The sequence below is a fragment of the Coptis chinensis genome, chromosome 1 (genome assembly GCF_015680905.1).
Source record: "Coptis chinensis isolate HL-2020 chromosome 1, ASM1568090v1, whole genome shotgun sequence".
In the NCBI taxonomy this organism is placed as follows: Eukaryota; Viridiplantae; Streptophyta; class Magnoliopsida; order Ranunculales; family Ranunculaceae; genus Coptis; species Coptis chinensis.
Window position 1 is genome coordinate 1,197,869 of NC_141456.1, and position 19,649 is coordinate 1,217,517.

The following is a 19,649-nucleotide window of genomic DNA, read 5'->3' on the forward strand; positions in this document are numbered from 1 at the left end:
TGTTGTAAGTGAACTTTTATTCAATTTTGCACTTCAGAGATATATCTTTACCAAACAAGTTTTGCTTACTCGAAGCATTTGCATGTACTTCGAATCAAGAAATTCAATATTGGCCGACATCATAAACAAACCTTAAAAAAAAATTGTTTCCTTCAAAGTTATTTGAACACTACAATCAGTACAGTAGTTCTAATTTCTAAACAGTCATATATCTCCTTGATAATTCAAAAAGTTTGCTAGCTCCTCTATCAGCAGTTCAGCACCTATGCATCATGAATGAGCTAATCTAACTCTGTAGCTCAAGAACACGACATGAACCCGTTCCTATAAGCCCCTTCCTAAACTGAAAAATAAGCCCGTTCCTATAACACAAGAAAAACAGGACCCGTTGTTTCCTCTAATGAACAAATTACGTGATCAAAAGACACAGCATATACAAAAATAGGTATTCATAGAACATAACAATTTAAACTTCAAACCTGATAGTCTAATAAGAGAGATCGTTATGATTGGAAAATTTTGATAGATGTTGGAATTGCCACATATTGAACCATGTCGGACATGGATGAGGAGCATTTATAAAACTTAGCTGTGAAAACTGCAGAAATGTGGATTTCTCCCTGTCAAAAAGTATAATTTATATTTGGGATGAGAAAAAAATATGATTTGAAATAACTTTTTTTTTGTTTTTTTTGTGGATATGATTTTGACAACATGCATGGTGAGATGAGCAAGTACCATTACCCTTTTCATCTTCCAGTTTTGTTATATCCTACTTTTTACTGCTGATAACTCAACAAGTGAAAAAATGTGTTTAGCAATCTCAGCAGAGGCTTCAGGTCGAGCAGCCTTCATACCCTTCTCAGACATATCTGCCATTTGACGCTCATCTCCTGTCAAATATACAAACAACGATATTAGGCATGCCACAACCTGAGTAAGAGTTGATCCTATCTAAACCAGCTCGTGTTCCATGGCATATTTCTCTTTTTGGACATATTACAATAAAATGAATAGTTTTAGTAAGCAAATGTTGGAACAAATTGCACCAGTGCCCCCTTGCTAACCATGAACCACATACCTAAAATTTCCTCAATTGCAATCCTGAGAGTGGTTGATTCAAGTTCGTCTTCTGTTACGACTTTTGAACCCGCTAAATCTGACATAATCGAAGCATTTTTCATTTGGTGTCCTTCCGCAACATTTGGTGATGGTATCTACAATGTTGATGACAAAATCAATCATTATGCAAAACAAATTAATTGATAAAGCTTATTTATGTGTACATATACATAACAGGTAATGTGAGATTCAGCATGCTAGAGGTATGTCGCAATATGAAAAAGAGATACAAATTGCAGATTGGATGGAGTACATTATCAAGCTCAAAATTTTGGTCTGATATCTCATTATCTTGATAAAGTGAATACAGAGAAATGTCTTAACTGATACGAAATTAAGCAAAGCAAAACAAATCCAGACAACTCCCCATCTGTGTCTAGTTCCCCTAAGCCTTAATCACGACATCTCTGTCCAGAAAGAAGGGGAAAACTAAACTGCAAGAATTAAAGTCAATGAACTCCCTTGTAATATATTATACAGAAAATTTACCTCTCTTCCTTTTATTTTATTACATATTCATAGTTGATAACTCTTCTTGTGTGCACATTCTGTCAGATTCTAATTTCTCAGACAAAATCATTATGTTACTATCAAACCCCTTAGAGCACAAAAAGCTCATTGCGTGCAAATTCTGTAGTCAACCCATCACAGACCACTCAAACAATTTGTTAAATTATTAATGGTTCACTGTAAAACGTTTATATACCACTTATTAATCTCAATAGTTCTAAACACTTAAGTTCTAACTTTTTTTCACTACCAGAATAGATGGTTTCCCAGTAGCCAGAATCTCAGAGCAAGTCATTGCGCCAGCTCTCGACACAACAAGGTCTGCAGCCGCATATGCCAAATCCATCGTATCTGAGAACCTTCACAACATCAACAAAGCTCAGTTCCAAGGATTAGTTTAATCAATCAGCAATACATACTAAGTTATGAAGTAACAAAACTTTGGGAAGTCTTATATAGAAAAAGAAAAACAAGGTATGAAGTAGCAGTAAAGAACAATACATGACTATGCTTGTAGACATCATCCTACTAGTTATTGCAGAGCACGGGCTTATCAAAACTAGAATTAATTGAAATTGGAATTAGGATTAAGAAAATAAAAAATAAAAAAGTACTGCATAATTTTGATTAGAACATGAACACACGAGAAAGTTTAATTTGTGACAAAGTAGTAAATTCTTAGCTTCTTAACATCTATGGAAGCTATAGAGATCCAAGGAGATTGGGGGGAACTGGGGAAGTCATTGCATATCGTTTAAAATGACACGACATTTTTTAAGTGGTGCCAGTGAATAACAAAAAGAATATAATATTAAAAAAAAAAACACAAAGAAACAAAAACGAGAGAGAGAGAGAGAGCAAATCCCGATAGACACAATAAGATCTGGAAGTATAAGAGGAAGGATGTGGTAGATTTGAATAATATGGGGATGGGAAGTAAAAACTGCCTTTATCAGAACTCCCTTTAAGAATAAACAATTATGGTGTACTCTCTTAACAGATGGAATAGAAAGTTCTACTGGACTTCCACTAATATGTGTGTGCTAAGGATCAAGTCACTAGCCAGTCAAAGGCTGGGAATCGACCTTGCAACTAGACCTGTGAAACAAAAGTATAGGATGTTAGCATTGCATAGAATGCAGTGGAAGAAGAATTCAACACTTTGCTAAAACGGATCGAAATTGGATTGTGAACATAGTTTTAGCTTGAAAAAAAAATGATGGCCAGAGGTGTCACAACTTTATATCCACACCTCAATGAACCAAGATGACAAACATAATACTATGTCCATTACCAACAAAACATGTCCTGTTACAATCTAATATTTTCTTGCCTAGCAAATTTTGTTGTCACCATATATAGAACTCCGCGTATTTTACCAGAGAGTCCTAGAACAAGTATGTGCATTATCCTCAGTTTGTTTCACTCTTTCTTTTGTCGCAGAAGGTGAAAGGACGCTGGTACACCTTGAAACCATATATAAACTATCTAAATATATCCTTGAAGTAACTCATCTCTTTCCTCATTCCATGCTTCTCATGAAAAATTTAAATGAATTGAGGGGGGGTGAGAGTTACAGTGGAGCCAGGAAAAACAGTCAACCTACTGCTCCCGCCTTAATGGAGAAGAAAAGTAGCATTTTTATCTCTTAATGTCATGTACCTTTAGGAGGTATGAAAGTACAACCAGATTAAGGGAAAGACAAGAAATGCCACCAAGTGACTCGTGCAATGCGCTTCGTTTTGTCCTCTATAAAAATAGCACTCAGCACTCACAAATAAGCACATATCTATTGTGGTTTATTCTTCCATATAGCTGTGGTCAACAACCAATTGCCTGCTGAATTTAATCAAAGTTTATCATGGCATGGGAGCACTTAAATGACACACGAAGAAATTATTCTTCATATTGGTTTCTATGGACGGACATGATCAACATAATAGAAAAATTCAACGAAGTAACAAGTATGACTATCAATACACAAAAAATTTACATAACAATACAAAGTAATGAGAAAACTCACGGCGTCAGAACCAAACGAGAGTGATGCTTAACAAGGCTCTCCATTTCATTGAATGCTTCAACCCCAGTCTGCCAAATGATAAACCAGTTCTTATGCTCCACCAACATTTCGTAATACATGTTGAGTATAGCAATGTTAATAGCATTTGCACCTAATGACCCTCCAAGAATTAGCACAACCTTTGACTCCGAATCCCAGTTTTTCTTCGCCCTAGGAAAGAAATGAAATCCAGCAACTGTTTTCGAAACATACTGCCTCATAGATAACCTAATAGGATTCCCACTCACAATACATTTCCCCTCAGGAAAATACTTAACCGAAGAAGGAAACGCGACAAAAACCATATCAGCAAAAAAAGAAAGAACCCAATTCGCAATCCCCTGGTTTAAAATTCTGTTCTTGAATAACCATTTTTACACCTTTAAGAAACTTGGCACTAAGACAAACTGGAGCAGAAACATAACCACCAGTACCAAGTACAACATGGGGTTCGAAATCGCGCAATTTTTCCCAACTATAAATCATAGATTTAATAAGATAGAAAGGAAACAAAATATTTTGAGGAGAGTACAAGGGACGAATCAATGGAAATGCTTGAATGGTATCAAAATCATAACCCGAAGAAGGAATTGCAGTGCTTTCCATACCATCTTGAGTACCAAGAAAGAGAATTTGAGTGCTTGGGTCTATGTTCTTGAGCTCATCAGCAATGGCAACAGCAGGGTACATATGACCACCTGTCCCACCAGCAGCAAATATGATCCGTAGACTATTGGTTTGGTTGGTGGGGATTGAGCTATTTTTATCTGTTTGATCTAGGGGGGATGATAAACAGCAGAAGATCTTCTTCAAATGCAGGCTTGGAGTGATATTGATGTGGAGAGAAGGGTGTTTATGTAATTTGGAGAAGTTGAGAGTGAGTGAGAAATGAGGAGTGGTTAATCTTGAAGAAACAGCCATTGAATGTTTAAGTGAACAGGTGCAGCTGTTGAGCTTCTGACTGTAAAATGAGCTTAGACTTAAAACTTAACTCACTTAAGTGTGAGTGATCACTGATCACAAGTGCATGAGCAGCTTTTTATTTGACGTGGACTTACCCGGGAAAGCGAAAGACGAGACTGATAATATCTGCGAAATATTGCGAAAACATCAGGCAACCTATATCGATATCTTTGCCACACCCACCACTTCTTACTTCTTACTTCTTAGGTTGGGGCAATGGTTATCAATTCCCCATTACTATTCCAAAAAAAAAAAGTGTTATAATTTATAATGATAGGGATTAGGGAGTAGGTTTTGAGTCCGAATTTGTTCACTAGCATATTTGCCTGTAAAATCTACCAACACTATTAAGAGACCACGTGTATTATTGAAACTCTTCTATTTTTTTTTTAGAGAAACTAAATAAAGAATATATCCAGAAAAAAATAATAATAAAATATAATAATAATGCCAAGATTTTCTCCACAAAACATGCTAATTCTTAAATGCTTATTCTATCCCTCCAACGAGTTTCTTCTTCTTCTATCCCTCGTACTTCTTAAATGTTTATTGTATAAATTTTCAACATGACACACAGATATAAAATGCTTATTGTATCTCGTTTCCAAGCCATTCAAATGTTCAATTAAACCAAATAAAAAAAAATAAAAATAAAGCTAATTATAACTATTGTAATTTCATAATACAAAAAGAAATCTCTCATTTAATTTTGGTTATAGTATTTTTTGGTATCATACCTAAGTAGGATTTACTAAAAAAAATTATATGAAAAAAAAAGATAAAAGAGTAGAGAAGACGATGGAGGGAGAGAACGGAAGTTGGAGGAAAGTGGAGAGAGAATAGCATTCTTTTTTGGTTTTCTGGATATATTCTTTATTTAGTTTCTCTAAAAAATGAAAAACACACGTGGTCTCTTTATAATGTTGGTAGATTTCACCAGCAAACATGATGGTGAACAAATTTGGACTCCTAGGTTTTGGTCATTCAATGGTGTGAAAAATATTACACAAAAGACTCCAATTCAAATTGCGCCAAATGTTGCAAAAGACAAAAGTACAAAATGAAATTCTATTTTACATTCTGCACCACTTCAACTGGTTTCATTTGAGTTTTTTTTCATTTGACACCATTTCAATTTCCGTAGAATGCACTCCACATTCTTCAAAAATACCCTCTATATATGGCGAGTGATATATGGATGGAGTGAAGAAACTGCCGCAAACCACACCGCTTTTGTGGGAATGCGGAGTTATTGGACTCAGCATTACACCCATTTTTGTTTTATAGTTCTTCCTTGACGTGAAATGCGAAACCAAAATATCAGGTCCTTATATATGGATACTGAGTTTGAGCGCGTGGTTTTATATTTTATATTTTTTCAGATGACAAAAATCAATTTCAGTATTGGTTTTGAGTTTCGTTAGGGCTGGCTGCCCATGCAATTTCTCTGTGTTTTGATGTGAAATGGAGAAACTGAGGAGGTGATCCCTGCGCAAACCCTGGCAAATTTTTAACCGATAATACTGATTGCTCCATCAATTGTTCAACTTTGGGTGCAATTCTATTTACACATGTAATAATGCCCACATATTTCAATATTAATATACACCAAAATTAACTTACAGTTCAAATCCGATTGGCGCATGTTTCTGCTCATTTGATATTGGGCCGTTAATAATAATCCCTATTACCAGGAATCGAGGCTTTGAATTATAGCAGATGATGCTTGCTTAACTCGTTCACATGCCAAGTTTTTTCCGTAACTCTGTTGATGAAACATCCACACGGAACCTCTCCTCAGGTATCGAGATAAACAGGTCTTTCAACTCTGCTGGAACCTCAAGATCTTCCAGAACCTAATTGATGTCATAAAACACAAATGTTTACTCAAGGAGATATGCAACACAGACAAAGAATTCTAAGTCTGATGATAGTTAAAGGCAGACAAACCTTGAAAATTCCATCGACATTTCGACCACCCACAAGGAAAGTACATCCTAATTTCTGGCATCCGTTGAGTATCTCCAGCATCTTATTGTGATCTCCGCCATAGTATTTTGGCTGAAAAGCAAATACATGACTGGCATAAGTTAAATAAGAATAGCATGAAATGTTTTGTTTGTCATATAAATTCATCTGTGTTGAATGAAGAATAAGACAAGCGACTCAAAAGATCTGAAACAAAATGTGATTTACAGAGATCAGTTGATACTCCACAATGAACTAAACTCTATTTATCGTTTTAAAAGAAAAATAAATGCACGTGAACATCGTAAGTTCCTAACAAATATCAGGTTGAGAATTTACATTAATAAGCCTTGCTGCAGTATCAGCACCAATGACAAAAGCACTGCCAGGAAAGAGTTCCGCTTTCTTGTAAAAGTATGGTTGACTGGAAATAATTACTGTCTTGCCTGCCATAACAATAACCACCTTCAGAAAGAAGTCTTTCTTCTCGTATCAGATTTATAAACATCAATGACAACCTTGGGGAGAAAGTTAAGGCCAACATAACACATACTAGGATTATACGAATAACTAGGTAGAAAAGGGCAAGTTTCCACAACCACTTTCACAAAAGTAAACAAAGATCATTTAAAATTCAGGGCTGACCAAAACTGTCGAAACCTAAAATCACAAAAAGCTAGCAAGTGGGAACGGAATAGGAAAAATAGATGAGAAGCTCTGCGCTCACCAGCTTTTTCAAATTGCTTGACGCGTTCTTTAATTTGAGATACTGTCAATGGAGGTTTGTCTGCATTGATTGCTGAAATTTCGAAGCATGGATATCCGTCGTCACAGATGCTACATCAAAAAAGAAAAATTGATAAAGAGACGTATATCGGTTCTCATCAAAGCAAAATAACCAAGTATTCTCTGAGATGCATAAAGCATATAAAAAATTATTCCCTTAAATGAGCTAAGTACGTACACAAAGATTATGAACTTTTTCATTCCCAGAAAATAGCATACCTTTAAAAGAGAGAGAGAAACTGACTGGATAAAAAGCATACCTCGTAGCAACTTCTAAGAGTCTGAGGTGACCATCATGTAAAGGATTGAATGAACCAGATAGAATTATCTTTTTTTCTGAAGTTGAAACATGGCTTTCTGCATATATGCTTTTTATCAGTAAATAACAGATTCAAAATGGAATGTTGTTTTTATGTATTTCAGTTAATACGGAGGCAAATATCAATACCATTAGAAAATGGATAAACTTTCATGCATATTTCGCCATCTATGAGCTGTTGTAACTCCTCATCCTCACTGAACAGCTTTTCACGTTCATCAGGCACTTCCGTCTCAGTAAGCTCCGACACAAAAGTCGATGAAACTTTGCACGCATCTCCAACTGCCTATAACCAAAATACAAAAATCAGTGATTGAGAAACAAGAGGTAAATATGGCAACATTGACATTACAAAACATAAATTTAAGGACAATCAATTGAATACGTAACGTTTGGGAAGGATTTATCCTGCTGAAAATTAACTCAGTTTGAGGCCATCTAAGAGCAGCATGATGAGTTTGTAATATAGGGTGATTGTACTCAGCATAGTGAACCTAGTTATTAGTTTGTTTTTTTTTTATTTCAAGAACCAAAGTCATGGAATTATCATTGTCTCTACCGTTCTTCATTCTACCAGGTGACTTAGGGGAAGGTAAATGAATAAGATGGCTTTTTGAGCCTCTGAAAATATGAGGAATCAGAGCTCCAATGATATAAGATCCAAAAAAATATATATTATAGTGTTTACTTGTTTAGAAAGTAATGAACAAGAGCAATCTTAGTATCAGGGAATCATACGTTTATAGTTTTACATGACACGTAATATATCCACAACCTCAGAAGTTGTGGATCTGTATCAATTTATACTGATCAAAAGAACCTGAACTTTAGGCTAAGTGGTTACAAAGTTGAGCGAATAAAATCCACAAACACCAGAATATGTACAGAGGAAAGATGTGAGGAAGAATATAAAACACCTATATTAGTTTGGGAAATTAAATGGCTTCCAAGGAAATGCATTTTCACCACAAACAATTTATTCAAGAGGTTACTTTACAAAATCAATATTCAGTGATATTTGAAACGCACCTTGAGTAAGAAACAACTAGAAACAGTGTCTTCTTGTTCACGAGTTCGCAAACCCTGGCAATAGTATTTAGTTATCCTGATATCCATTGAAGAGAGACAAAATGCACAAACACAAATTGAATGGATACCTTTGACAAGGTAACACCAGATACCCAGAGCCGGTCAGATGTTCTCGTTGACAAGTAAAACCTATACTGCCCAAATTGACAAGGTTAAGTCCAAAAAAAGTAAGTAAAAACTAGAGACACATTCTCCAGCCAGTCTAAAAAAAAAACGTTTCACACCTAGTTATGCTTCTCTAGTGAGCTACTGTTAAGAAATAACTGTACTTTCCTCAAAGGCGTTGTTTTACTATTTTCAAGATATTAACATTACTCGTGAATATTGTTAAAAGTATCACTAGTGACTTATAATACCTATGATCCCCTTGTTTAGGACGTGTGCTAGCCAAAGAACCCGTAAATCCCACACCTAGAACTGAGAAACCTGGTGAAGAAAGTTTGAGAGCGCGATTGTAAGCTGACAATGCCATATCCTCTGCAGTTTGCTTAGAAGCAAATTGTGTAGGAAGCTAAACACATGGAAAAAAAGAAGAGAATTATGAAAAAAATTTGTTAGAGGGAATAACAGTTTGATAAGTAAGTAATACCTTGTTTAGCAATTGCAACATGGATATTCGTGAATAAGGAACAACAGCTTCGAGTACTGTATTGGAAGCTCCAGGTACAGACATGAGGTGCCCAAGGGACTGTTTTAATTAAACAAATTTATCGAGTTAGCGAACCGAACGATTTTGGGAGAAGGGGGGCTATGCGAGACAAAAACCAACTTGGTTGGTTTCTGTCTGTCTGTCCTCATCTTCTCTCAAATACTTTTCTCCTTCGCCCACCTCTTTCTTTCCCCCGCATCACCCAATACTAAGTATACTGCGTGGCAGTGGGGAGTGAGCGGAGCTGCGGCGGAAGGAGAGAGTTGGGTGATGCGGGGGAGAGAGAGAGAGAGGTGGGCGAAGGAGAAAAGTATTTGGGCGCAAAAAAAAAATAAGAGAAAAATGAGGATAGACAGAAACCAACCAAGTTGGTTTTTGTCTCGCATAGCCCCCTTCTCCCAAAATCATTCCCTTCGCTTACTCGATAAGAAAAATATGAGAGAGAGAGAGGGAACCTGAGAAGCACCACCAGATAAATAGAAAACAGCTTGATATGGGCTAGCATGGATTGCTTCAACCATTGCTCTAATCAAACCATCACCCATTTGTTTTCTCTTATTACTTCCTTCCTTTTGATTTCCTTTTTATATTATGCATTAAAAAAAACAGAATACCATATAATTAATCAGTGTGCAGAAAAAATCACATTACTGCTAGTGTTTATATAGAGAAGATATCAATACTGTGTTTACGCATGAGTTGCGTTGATTTTACGCACGAGTTTTCTATTTCTATAATAATGTTCTATAAATAGAAACGTCTTCAGCGAAGTCAAGATGGCCGAGTTGGTCTAAGGCGCCAGTTTCAGGTACTGGTCCGAAAGGGCATGGGTTCGAATCCCATTCTTGACATGCGTTATCTATACTTTTGTTTTATGTTTTTTCCTTAACATCCCCCCGCCCTCCTGAATTTGGGGACTACTAGTTTATGAATTCGCAAATTATTCGTTTTTTAAATACTATGTTTTTTTAAAGTATAAGTGAAAATGAATTAAAGGTAGTAATTTAGATTTAGGAACCAATAATTCTAAATTGCTAAAGTTCGGATATGGGATAACAGAAATATTTTACCCGGAGAAATTTTATATTTAGTAGGATGAGACATGTGATTCAAAATGAATTTCGAAGTTTTTTTACATTGTGTGTGTTTTTTTTTTTTTTTCGCTGCAAAAACACACAAATATATATATATATACTAGCTTGTAAGTCCGTGCATACGCACTGACTCTTTTGACTACCGTTTTAATTTTCTAACAAATTGTTTTAAATGAAGTTTTAATTAAGTTTTAAAAACCCGTTTTTTCAATTGGGAATGAGATTTTGTTTTAATAGGAGAATAATTCTCGTTTTAATTAGATATGTTATATTTTCCTTTTTCAATAGGGGAGGAATTCACATTTTAATAGGATAATGATTCCGCTTTAATTACAAGTGTTAGAATTTGTTTTAATAGGAGAAAAATTCCCGTTATAATAGAATTCCCGTTTTCTAAATAGGAGAGAAATTCCTGTTTTAATAAGATATGGCGTAGGATTTTAATAGAATTCGAAAAATACCCCTTGTGGGAGCTTTAATATTAAGACTATAAAGTATACCCGTGCATATGCACCAACTCTTTTAAAAATTTGCTCAACAATCATAATAAATCGTGATTATTGTTTTCGTCACTAACCTATTTTAATTTTATAACAAATTGTTTTAATCAAGTCTTAAAAATCCATTTTAATTTTTTTAACAAATTATTTTAATTATGTTTTAAAAACCCGTGTTTTTTAATTGGGGGAGAGATACCATTTTAATTTGAAAATAAAAAGTTTTTATGTTACTATTTGAGTTTTGGTTTTAAAAGAAAATGAGATTTCCGTTGAAAATTGGATTCTAAAAAGAAAAGAGTTTTCCGTTTTAAGTTAACTATTAAGTTTATGACGTGGAATTTTAATAGAGCTCGAAAAATACCGCTTGTGGGAGCTTTAATATATGGCTAAATCTATGATGTGTGAGATGTATGGTGCGCCATTACATCTCGGCCACTCATACCAAGGGGTGCGTGTGTATTTAATGGCAAAGTACTGATCCAAAGGCCCAATATTACATGCACCATACATACATACTGAAGACATGACATGCTTAATTATATATATATATATATATATATATATATATATATATATATATATATATATATATATATATATATATATTATGGAATTAAAGGGGGGTACACTGAAAGTCTGAGCAATGTTTTTTTACATTGTTAAGATGTTTTATTATAATTAAAACATTATAATATAAATAATTTCATAAGGTTTCAACTTTCAATGATATTTTATTATATGGAGATGACATTATAATTTTTTCAAAGGGGGATGGAAAAAGTATTGAGAATATTGCTCAAATTCTTGAGTATTATCATATGTTTTCTGGGCAAGTTATGAACATAGATAAGAGCAGACTGCTAGCAGGTGGTATGCATTAGACCAGAAAAAACAAATTTTAGGAAATACTTGGAGTCGAAGGGGAATGCTACCAGAGAAATTTATAGGGGTATCATTGTTCTAAGCTAGAGTACACATAGCAGCAGTGACTCCTCTCTTAGACAAGATCAAGAAAATAGTGACTTTCAAGGAACGAGCATTTTAGTGAAAGTTAAATGGCCAACAAACGGGGTTAATATGTTTGGCCAACAAATAGGGCCTACCCTAGCACCATAAATGTTTCCCACTATAAAGACAAAACCCAATTTTTTTAGACTTTGCATTGGGCCCTTTGAAACATAGGATTGGTCTTACTGACAGGTGTCATCATGGAGGGTGAGGAACTCAAGAACTACTTAGAAATTTATTGTGGGCGGTAATCCCACCATGAAGAGTTAGCATGGAACAAAGTGTGCAAACCCATCTTTGAAGGCGGTTTGGGAATTATAAGGCTAAAGGAGATGAATTTTGGCACTGCTAATGAAATTATGTTGGCATATGCTCAATAAGGAAGATGAGTTATCGGTTTTTATGCGAAGCAAATATATGACAAGGGATAGTGAACCTATTGAATACTATACTCAATCCAATGTATGGTTGGGCTTGAAATGGGGTTGGAAGTAAGTTAAAGTTAGAAATCAATGGGTCATTGGTGATGGAACAAGTATAGACTTGTGGAGAGATAACTAGTGGGGGCAACAATCTATTCAAACGAGTCTTCAGCTAAGCCCAAAACAATTGAAATGCTGCCGAGCTATTGTGAGTCATATTATTGCAGACGGAAGATGGGTGGTGCCTGAACGACTGAAGGAACTGATGGAGACAATAGGTTTGTCTTAGATTCCCAAACACAACCCAAGTTTGAAATATTATAGGGTCTGGAAACCATACCGGAAATGAGAGTTTTCTACCAAATCGGCACATGAAGATATTAGAGTAAAAAATCTAGGTTTGGTGGTATACATGCATTTATTTGAAATTATTGTGTTAACCCAAAGCTCGCGGCCATTACTTGGAAGATCATGTATAAATGCGAAGCAACAGATGCATGCTTAAAAGGCAAATGACTGAAAAGTGTTTCAAAATGATATCTAGGATGTGATATGGAAGAAGATTTGCAACATGTTATTTGGTGTAGAGAAAAATGACGTTTTTTCTCTTTGGTGTGAAGGGCGCGACCTGCGCTCGAATTACACCTAGACAAGGCGTGACCCGTGCTCGATTTTGCCTGGCCGAGGGCGCAACCCACGCTCCACCGTATTTCAGCTTGAAAAGACTGTTTCGAAAGTTTTTTCTGAAACAGTATAAATATAGGTTTTTTCTATAGAAACCTAACCTAACCAAAACCAAAAAAGAGATAGATTATAAGAGAGCAATTTTGTGTGAGTTGAGTGTTCATTCTTTGTAAGTGAATTAAGAGACTTGTAATCTGTTACTCTGGACATCAGGGAAAGCTTGGAACTCGCAGTATGGACGTAGGTAAATTGCCGAACCACACGATATATATTTGTCTTGTGGTTTGTTCTCCTTTACATTAATTGTTTTACGTTAGATATTTGCTATTTGATATTGAGAAGTGTTGGGATATTACTTGGAAGATGTTGAAGTCTTGTCTAGTGATAAAGATTGATCTTTGTGTAAGATTGATCTATTTGTTGTGAATAACGTTGTTTCCGTATTGTCCTATTCATAACATTTAGAAATGCAAGTTTTCGAAATAGTTTTTGGATTTGCTTATTGGAATGTTTAACTTCAATAAGGCTTTCTCAAACTTCAAAGAGGCCTTACAGATGAGAAAGAATCAAAGCCCGATCATTAAACACACATGAAATATGACAGTGGTAACTGGCATATGGTTTCAAACTTTCAATGTGGATTCATAGAAATAGAATTGTTTTTTAGGACAAAAAGATAAATCTGACTGGTTGCAAAGCCAAAATTTACAAAAAAAATTCCTAGAATCAGAGACTATAAATAGGACCCCCATATATATGAAGACATCATCAAGGCAAACACTGACGGGGCTTTACATGGCAACGGGGCAGTTTATTGTAATAGTAATAGTGAGTTTTTGTTGGTGTTATGCAAGACCATAGAAACCTCAACAAGCAATATTGCCGAGGTAATGGGAATTATTAAAAGTATAGAAGTGGCTATTGACAAGGGTTGGTACAAACTATGGATAGAGTCTGACTCTAGAGCAACAGTCATGGCCTTTGGCACATCTGAACTTCCATGGCATTCTTTTCGGTGATATATATCATTGATTAGGTGATTTTCGGCATTCTTTTCGACTACGAAATAAAGGAGGTAATATCTTCCCGCTCTTATTTCGCTCCAGAATATATCAGTAGAGAGAGAGAGAGAGAGAGATGGAAGTCAGCAAAGGGAAGAAGCTGAAAAGAAAAGAGGTACTAACTTTTCCATTTTATCATTGCAAAACCCTAATTAATATTATCAATTAAAGTTTTATTTGTGAAAATAGGTATTGGAAAAGAAGAAAGCAATCGATTCACTCATAAAAGCAGCATCAATTGAGAAAGACCACCTTGCTTCATTTCCACCTTTCCGTAACTTCAATCGAAATGGTACTCACCACACAACTTGTTCGGCCTATTTTTAGATAATGCAGGTGTCTCTATTGATCTTATTTATTACCAGGCTTGTCAGTATATTTGGAGTCAGGATCGGGGGAAAAACTTTCTTCACCTATGAAAGCCTACATTCAAACCCTTCTCAAGGTACTTGTTTAGGCACAACTTTATGCGATCATTTGACACTAATATACTGTTAGGACCTGGGCACACCGGCCAGGCCTGGACCTCGCGCTCAGGGGATAACTAGTACCGATATTGTCCCCCACTTAACCACTCATTGGGCTCGGGCCACATCTTGGCTATGGCTGTGGGATTTTATTCTAAAAGGTTTCGATACTAGTTAGTGATCTTCCCACTTTATTAATCCATGATGAACTCCTCTCTTGTTAATAAAAAGCCTTGGGACGAAACATAAAATAACGGGTTAGGCGGACAAAACCAATTTGATTGGTTTTGTCTGTCGTCCTCGAATCTCTATTGAGTTTTCTATTTTTTTCTTTTCTCTCTCACTCTCCCTTTTCCTCTCCCTCTCCTAATGACACTCTAAATCTCCAGGTCCTCCATCTTCCCCCTCCCACCCAGTGATCTTCCCACTTTATTAATCTATGATGAACTCTTTTATTGTTCAATGTGAGACTATTCCTCTTTTTCGGTCCACACACTCTAACATATACTAGTCTAAAACTTATAGGTCAATATGGAGGGGCCATATGGACAAGAATGGGCAACCGAAGAGAAAATCAAGCACAGGGAAATGGTAGCTCCAGAAGCGCGTTATATATTTATAAGGGATGCTCCCAATGTGAGTGCTGAAAATATTTCTTCAGTGTCAGAAAAGGATGTAAACTTTAGTAGCTGGACGGGGGATGGGGATCCTGTTGTTGGTTTTGTACACTACCGCTTTGTTGTGGAAGAAGATGTACCTGTTTGTTATGTTTATGAATTACAGCTTGAACGTCATGTGCAAGGGAAGGGACTGGGGAAATTTTTAATGCAACTGATTGAGCTCATTGCTTGCAAGGTTGGCTTTTTTAGATAATACAATGTCTACGAAATTGGCAACACACTCTATTTAGTAAAATAATTTTTATTTTTTCCCCCCATATATTTACTGTCTTTGTACTCTATCCTTTGATGCTGTCGAAAAACTCCACATTCTTTGCCTTATATTGTTTACAATGAAAGACGGTTTCTGCTCCGAAGAATAAGTAGTCCTCTCATGAATGGAAATGACTTTTTATATGAAGTTTTACCTATTTGGCAGAGTCGTATGGGAGCTGTGATGCTAACCGTTCAAAAAGTCAATATCTTAGCTATGGATTTCTATATGAATAAACTAAGGTGAGTAATGGACTTGGTTTAAATTCTATGCCATGACTTTCTATCCAATCCTTCAAACTGTTTGAGAGTGGTCTTTTTTGTTGTAGATACGTGATATCGACTATATCACCATCAAAAGTTGAGCCCTTGGTATGATATTTCTACATATTCTGAACATCAATGAAATTCATACCTTACTAGTCTTTGTGTTATTTTCGTTCTCTTTCTGTAAGGATAATGATTTACCATGTCTTTGCAGTTTTCTGTGGAGAAGAGTTATGAGATACTATGTAAGACATTTGATCATGCATCGAAAGTCAAATTGACGGTATGCTCTCGTTATCATTTATTTCTATGTTTGTAAGGATGAGTGACGACTGAGGATACTTTGTTGGAGGATTCACATTAGCCATACATGCCATCTAATGTGTCACAATATAAACGTTTTAAAGGGTGACAAGGTGTTTAGCTGTGTATTGGCAGACAACATATATATTCATGGGGGGTGATGGTCCACAATCTCTTGGCTAGAAAAGAGACTGCAAAATTTGGAAGAATCTTGCCTTACAAGCCTTAATTCAGTAGTAGAAGCATTCTGCCAAAACACAACTAAATCTTCTTAGTCTGTTCTTACACAGATTCTTCTCTGTAATCTTTACATTGTACTAAACACTGCCCAAGGTCCAAATGTATGCTGTTTACCAATTAAAGAATAAACTTTTATATAGAAACAGGTAACTGTGCTATATTCCCAAAAATAAACAGCTACTACGTACTGATAAGTGATATTATTCTTAGGGAGAATTTTACATGTACTGTATGAACTTGGCTTAAAACTTTTATTAGTTAAAGGAAATAGATTGAAACTCTACCTTCAGTGCTTCTTATATTTCTGCCTCTGTTGATCTATCCAGGAAGGAAAACTGGAAAACGATGGTTCAGTCTTCTGATACAACTAGTTTCCAAGGTTCATTATCCCATTCCAACTTATTACATGAGTTTCTTATTGAGCAAAAGGTTTATAAATGTTATGATATTGTTGAATACCAATGTATGATTCTCTAATTTCTGATTCATATTTTTTATTTTAAATGCAATAACAACTTGCAAGTGCTATCTCATTCAGCATTGTAGCTTGCATCTTGCAACTATACTTTGTGGCATTTTTTAGGAGCAGTTTTATACTAATGTATCATGTATGTAAAGCCCTTTGCATAAAAATGAAATAGATGATAATTTTTGTGAATACTTACATGATTTATTGCTTGGCACGGTCTCACAGTTCCTAAGACTGGTACTTCAAAACACTATTACGGGGTTACCTCTTAGCATTCATGGATATTGGAAGGAGTTTTTTTTAGAGACATTGTTATTGAAAATTTGAGTTGCATGACATATCATATTCACAGCGGGTATAGTAAACATCGAATTCGTTAATTCAGGACATATCCGAGTTGAATTGAGTTGGTATCCTTTGAATTTGGGCTTGAATTGATGGGTCAACATGAAGAGTTGGTCAATAGAGTGTTAGCACATATGGGATTATGAACTCATGATCTAATTTAAAGACCATTTTTTCATCCACATATAAAACAGAACCTTTTAGACCCTTTTCATTTATGTTACTTGAGATTGACATCATGTAAAGCATTCTGTTATTTGAGTTACTATGCAGTCAAAAGCACGCCATGGCTCTACGCTCATCCTAGCACCTCACTTCTAAGGCCGCCTAGACTCTCACCTTGTCTTTGCGCTTTAACTGCATTATAGCAATTTAACAACTTTAGGTGAGTTCTTAATTTTCCAAATGCTGCATATAACGAAGTTCTGGCTAAACAGGGTGGGGGTTATCTGAAACACAATGTTTACACTTAATTTTACAGAGACCATTAAATATCTGAAACACAATGTTTACACTTTTACAGAGACCTTTAAATATCTGAAACACAATGCTCTCTATCTCTCTCGTGTGTGGGGCTTGAGAGAGAGAGAGAGTATGTGTATACAGAATTGGTCATTAAATTTATTGATCAAGGTTGCACTACATAGGCAGAACCGCAGAACAGAGACACAGATAGAGACACAGATAACTTAGTTTCTGACATGTCATCTTCCAAATCATTGCAACTTTGAAGGACAATAGTTCACCGGACTTGCACCAACTAGGAATTGAAAAAGAAAAACAGGTCAGTTACTATTTCTATTCATACAATAAAATTTTAGGTGACAAGTTAGGAGTATTACATATGTAACGTGAATAAAGCGCATATCGTTTGGTAGACACTTTACTTTTTTCAAAAGAATGTTGCCGACTTTTTGGTTGTATTATTTGGCTTCATCAACAACTCAAATCATCTAAGGACCAATTAATAACAAATCTTCGGTTAGCCAAATTGGATATCATGTAGTGAAGAGTGTAGTTACATCAGGACAGGAACAACTGCTACTAAAGTATGGTTTGCAAGATTATTGGCTGCAAAATTTGTGGAGCTTTGTCTCTCTTGCACGATCATTTGACTGTGGGACCTTTTGGCAAGGCAACCATACATAGTTACATACACCGGGGAGGATATCAAAACTTTGCAGTTGGTGGCTGGAAACTCTTATTTAAAATTATCACCAAGGCCTTTTACTCCTTTTAGGAACACCTTTTAAACACCATCGAAACCGAAGTTTTGTTCCGAGTATATTCTCCACTACACCAAACAGGGCTTATGTCTAACCATCTATTTGTATCCGTAGTTATAGTTAAGGAGGTTGGTCGATTGGTGATCAAACTAACAACTCAGTTAGTTCTTAATTAATACTAAGAACACATAATCATTGTATACGTCTTCGGGGGAAGAAGAAAAAGAAAATAGAAGTCAGAAGAGAGTAAAAGTCATTGATAATTTGATATGCAGAATTGAATGGAGGTGAAAAATCCTATTTCAAGCCATTATTCTTTTGGCCATACATTATTCTTTTGGCCATACATTATTTTAATGAAGGAAACTAGGAACCAAGAGATACTTGAAAGATATTTGAGGCTGTCAACATTTTGAATATTTAAGAATATGCAAGTTACTATTCAATGGGGTCCGTTCTTTAATAGGGATAATAACAGAAGACATAGAATAGAAACAGTTTAATGACTTCAATCACATTTGTTAACTAGCATGTGGACTCATCCCTTGTAATCTACATTGTTCATGAAGGGTGAACGAAGTCCTAATCAATGTATTAAAGATTTCTTACGATCGTTATTTTAACTCTTAAGGATAAAATTATACTAATTATATGAATAATCCCATCGTAATAAGTCAATTTGGGCACGTATTAGTATTAATATATTAGCAACTGGCAATGGAAAAAATTAGTATTGACACAGTAAATCCAAAACAATGCTTTGTAAGAGTGATTGGTGTAGATTAATCCACATTCTTTTTACAGTGCGCTGAAGGTAATCGTGAAGGCTTAGATGCAACATAAATTTGGATTATTATGAAAGACACACGGAAGAAAAAATAAATTGCAAATTGCATAGGAGTGGGTGGCATGGAGAGATCGATCAAACAATATGTTATCTTCTAGTGTTAATCAGCAGGATATCAGTAAAGTTGTCTTTCTCTAAAACTCTTTGTCAACTGTCTGTTTGCAACTTTCTTTGTCAACTGTCTGTTTGCAACTTTGCATGTCACGAATGGACCAACAGCTCAGTCGCATATAAGTTAATCATCCATCTACTTGTGTTATGGACAATGTTTGGCTATGAAGGAACCATCAACCATACCTCAAGTTGTTCTACTTGC

The 19,649-nt window shown here is 35.5% G+C and overlaps 3 protein-coding genes and 1 non-coding gene across 7 annotated transcripts; 2 read left to right on the plus strand and 2 right to left on the minus strand.

Annotated features, from left to right (window-relative positions):
- On the minus strand, positions 1 to 4,736 carry LOC147521101 (UDP-Glycosyltransferase superfamily protein). Its single transcript, XM_086590989.1, is given in 7 exon segments — positions 1 to 362; positions 480 to 620; positions 745 to 893; positions 1,082 to 1,217; positions 1,883 to 1,991; positions 3,656 to 4,035; positions 4,037 to 4,736. Coding segments are annotated over 5 exon segments (1,332 nt in total). The 5' UTR covers positions 4,616 to 4,736; the 3' UTR covers positions 1 to 362; positions 480 to 620; positions 745 to 765.
- A 1,410-nt stretch (positions 4,737 to 6,146) lies between these two features.
- On the minus strand, positions 6,147 to 10,184 carry LOC147521102 (Nucleotidylyl transferase superfamily protein). Of its 2 annotated transcripts, XM_086591087.1 has the most exons (11): positions 9,924 to 10,184; positions 9,409 to 9,507; positions 9,176 to 9,330; positions 8,888 to 8,948; positions 8,760 to 8,813; positions 7,860 to 8,016; positions 7,672 to 7,768; positions 7,353 to 7,462; positions 6,965 to 7,071; positions 6,608 to 6,718; positions 6,147 to 6,513 (listed from the first exon to the last, which is right to left on the minus strand). In XM_086591087.1, the coding sequence occupies exons 1-11, from the start codon at positions 10,011 to 10,013 to the stop codon at positions 6,397 to 6,399; spliced, it is 1,158 nt and encodes a 385-aa protein (XP_086447213.1). In that variant the 5' UTR covers positions 10,014 to 10,184; the 3' UTR covers positions 6,147 to 6,396. The 2 variants fall into 2 exon arrangements, with proteins under 2 accessions (XP_086447213.1, XP_086447279.1); XM_086591153.1 differs by lacking the exon at positions 9,409 to 9,507 and having other exon boundaries at positions 9,924 to 10,135.
- Positions 10,185 to 10,238: 54 nt separating this feature from the next.
- TRNAL-CAG (transfer RNA leucine (anticodon CAG)) lies at positions 10,239 to 10,319 on the plus strand. The gene has a single exon. It is a non-coding gene; the product is annotated as a tRNA-Leu (tRNA).
- Positions 10,320 to 14,204: 3,885 nt separating this feature from the next.
- LOC147521104 (uncharacterized) lies at positions 14,205 to 19,396 on the plus strand. Of its 3 annotated transcripts, none has more exons than XM_086591569.1 (9): positions 14,205 to 14,352; positions 14,427 to 14,529; positions 14,603 to 14,682; positions 15,230 to 15,559; positions 15,803 to 15,879; positions 15,966 to 16,008; positions 16,118 to 16,186; positions 16,773 to 16,825; positions 19,291 to 19,396. In XM_086591569.1, the coding sequence occupies exons 1-8, from the start codon at positions 14,314 to 14,316 to the stop codon at positions 16,806 to 16,808; spliced, it is 777 nt and encodes a 258-aa protein (XP_086447695.1). In that variant the 5' UTR covers positions 14,205 to 14,313; the 3' UTR covers positions 16,809 to 16,825; positions 19,291 to 19,396. The 3 variants fall into 3 exon arrangements, with proteins under 3 accessions (XP_086447695.1, XP_086447630.1, XP_086447561.1); XM_086591504.1 differs by lacking the exon at positions 19,291 to 19,396 and adding an exon at positions 17,534 to 17,646; XM_086591435.1 differs by lacking the exon at positions 19,291 to 19,396 and having other exon boundaries at positions 14,206 to 14,352; positions 16,773 to 16,979.
- Positions 19,397 to 19,649: the final 253 nt, after the last annotated feature.

What these genes read in the sequence shown, in the direction of transcription:
- LOC147521102 (XM_086591087.1), bottom strand. Translation starts at nt 10,013, where the DNA reads ATGGGTGATGGTTTGATTAGAGCAATGGTTGAAGCAATCCATGCTAGC. An exon ending in CTCTTAGAAGTTGCTACGAG is followed by an intron (nt 7,463 to 7,671) that starts GTATGCTTTTTA and finishes TTTTTGATGTAG; the next exon opens with CATCTGTGACGACGGATATC. An exon ending in ATGTCGATGGAATTTTCAAG is followed by an intron (nt 6,514 to 6,607) that starts GTTTGTCTGCCT and finishes GACATCAATTAG; the next exon opens with GTTCTGGAAGATCTTGAGGT.
- LOC147521104 (XM_086591569.1), top strand. Translation starts at nt 14,314, where the DNA reads ATGGAAGTCAGCAAAGGGAAGAAGCTGAAAAGAAAAGAG. An exon ending in AGAAGCTGAAAAGAAAAGAG is followed by an intron (nt 14,353 to 14,426) that starts GTACTAACTTTT and finishes TTGTGAAAATAG; the next exon opens with GTATTGGAAAAGAAGAAAGC. An exon ending in CATCGAAAGTCAAATTGACG is followed by an intron (nt 16,187 to 16,772) that starts GTATGCTCTCGT and finishes TGATCTATCCAG; the next exon opens with GAAGGAAAACTGGAAAACGA.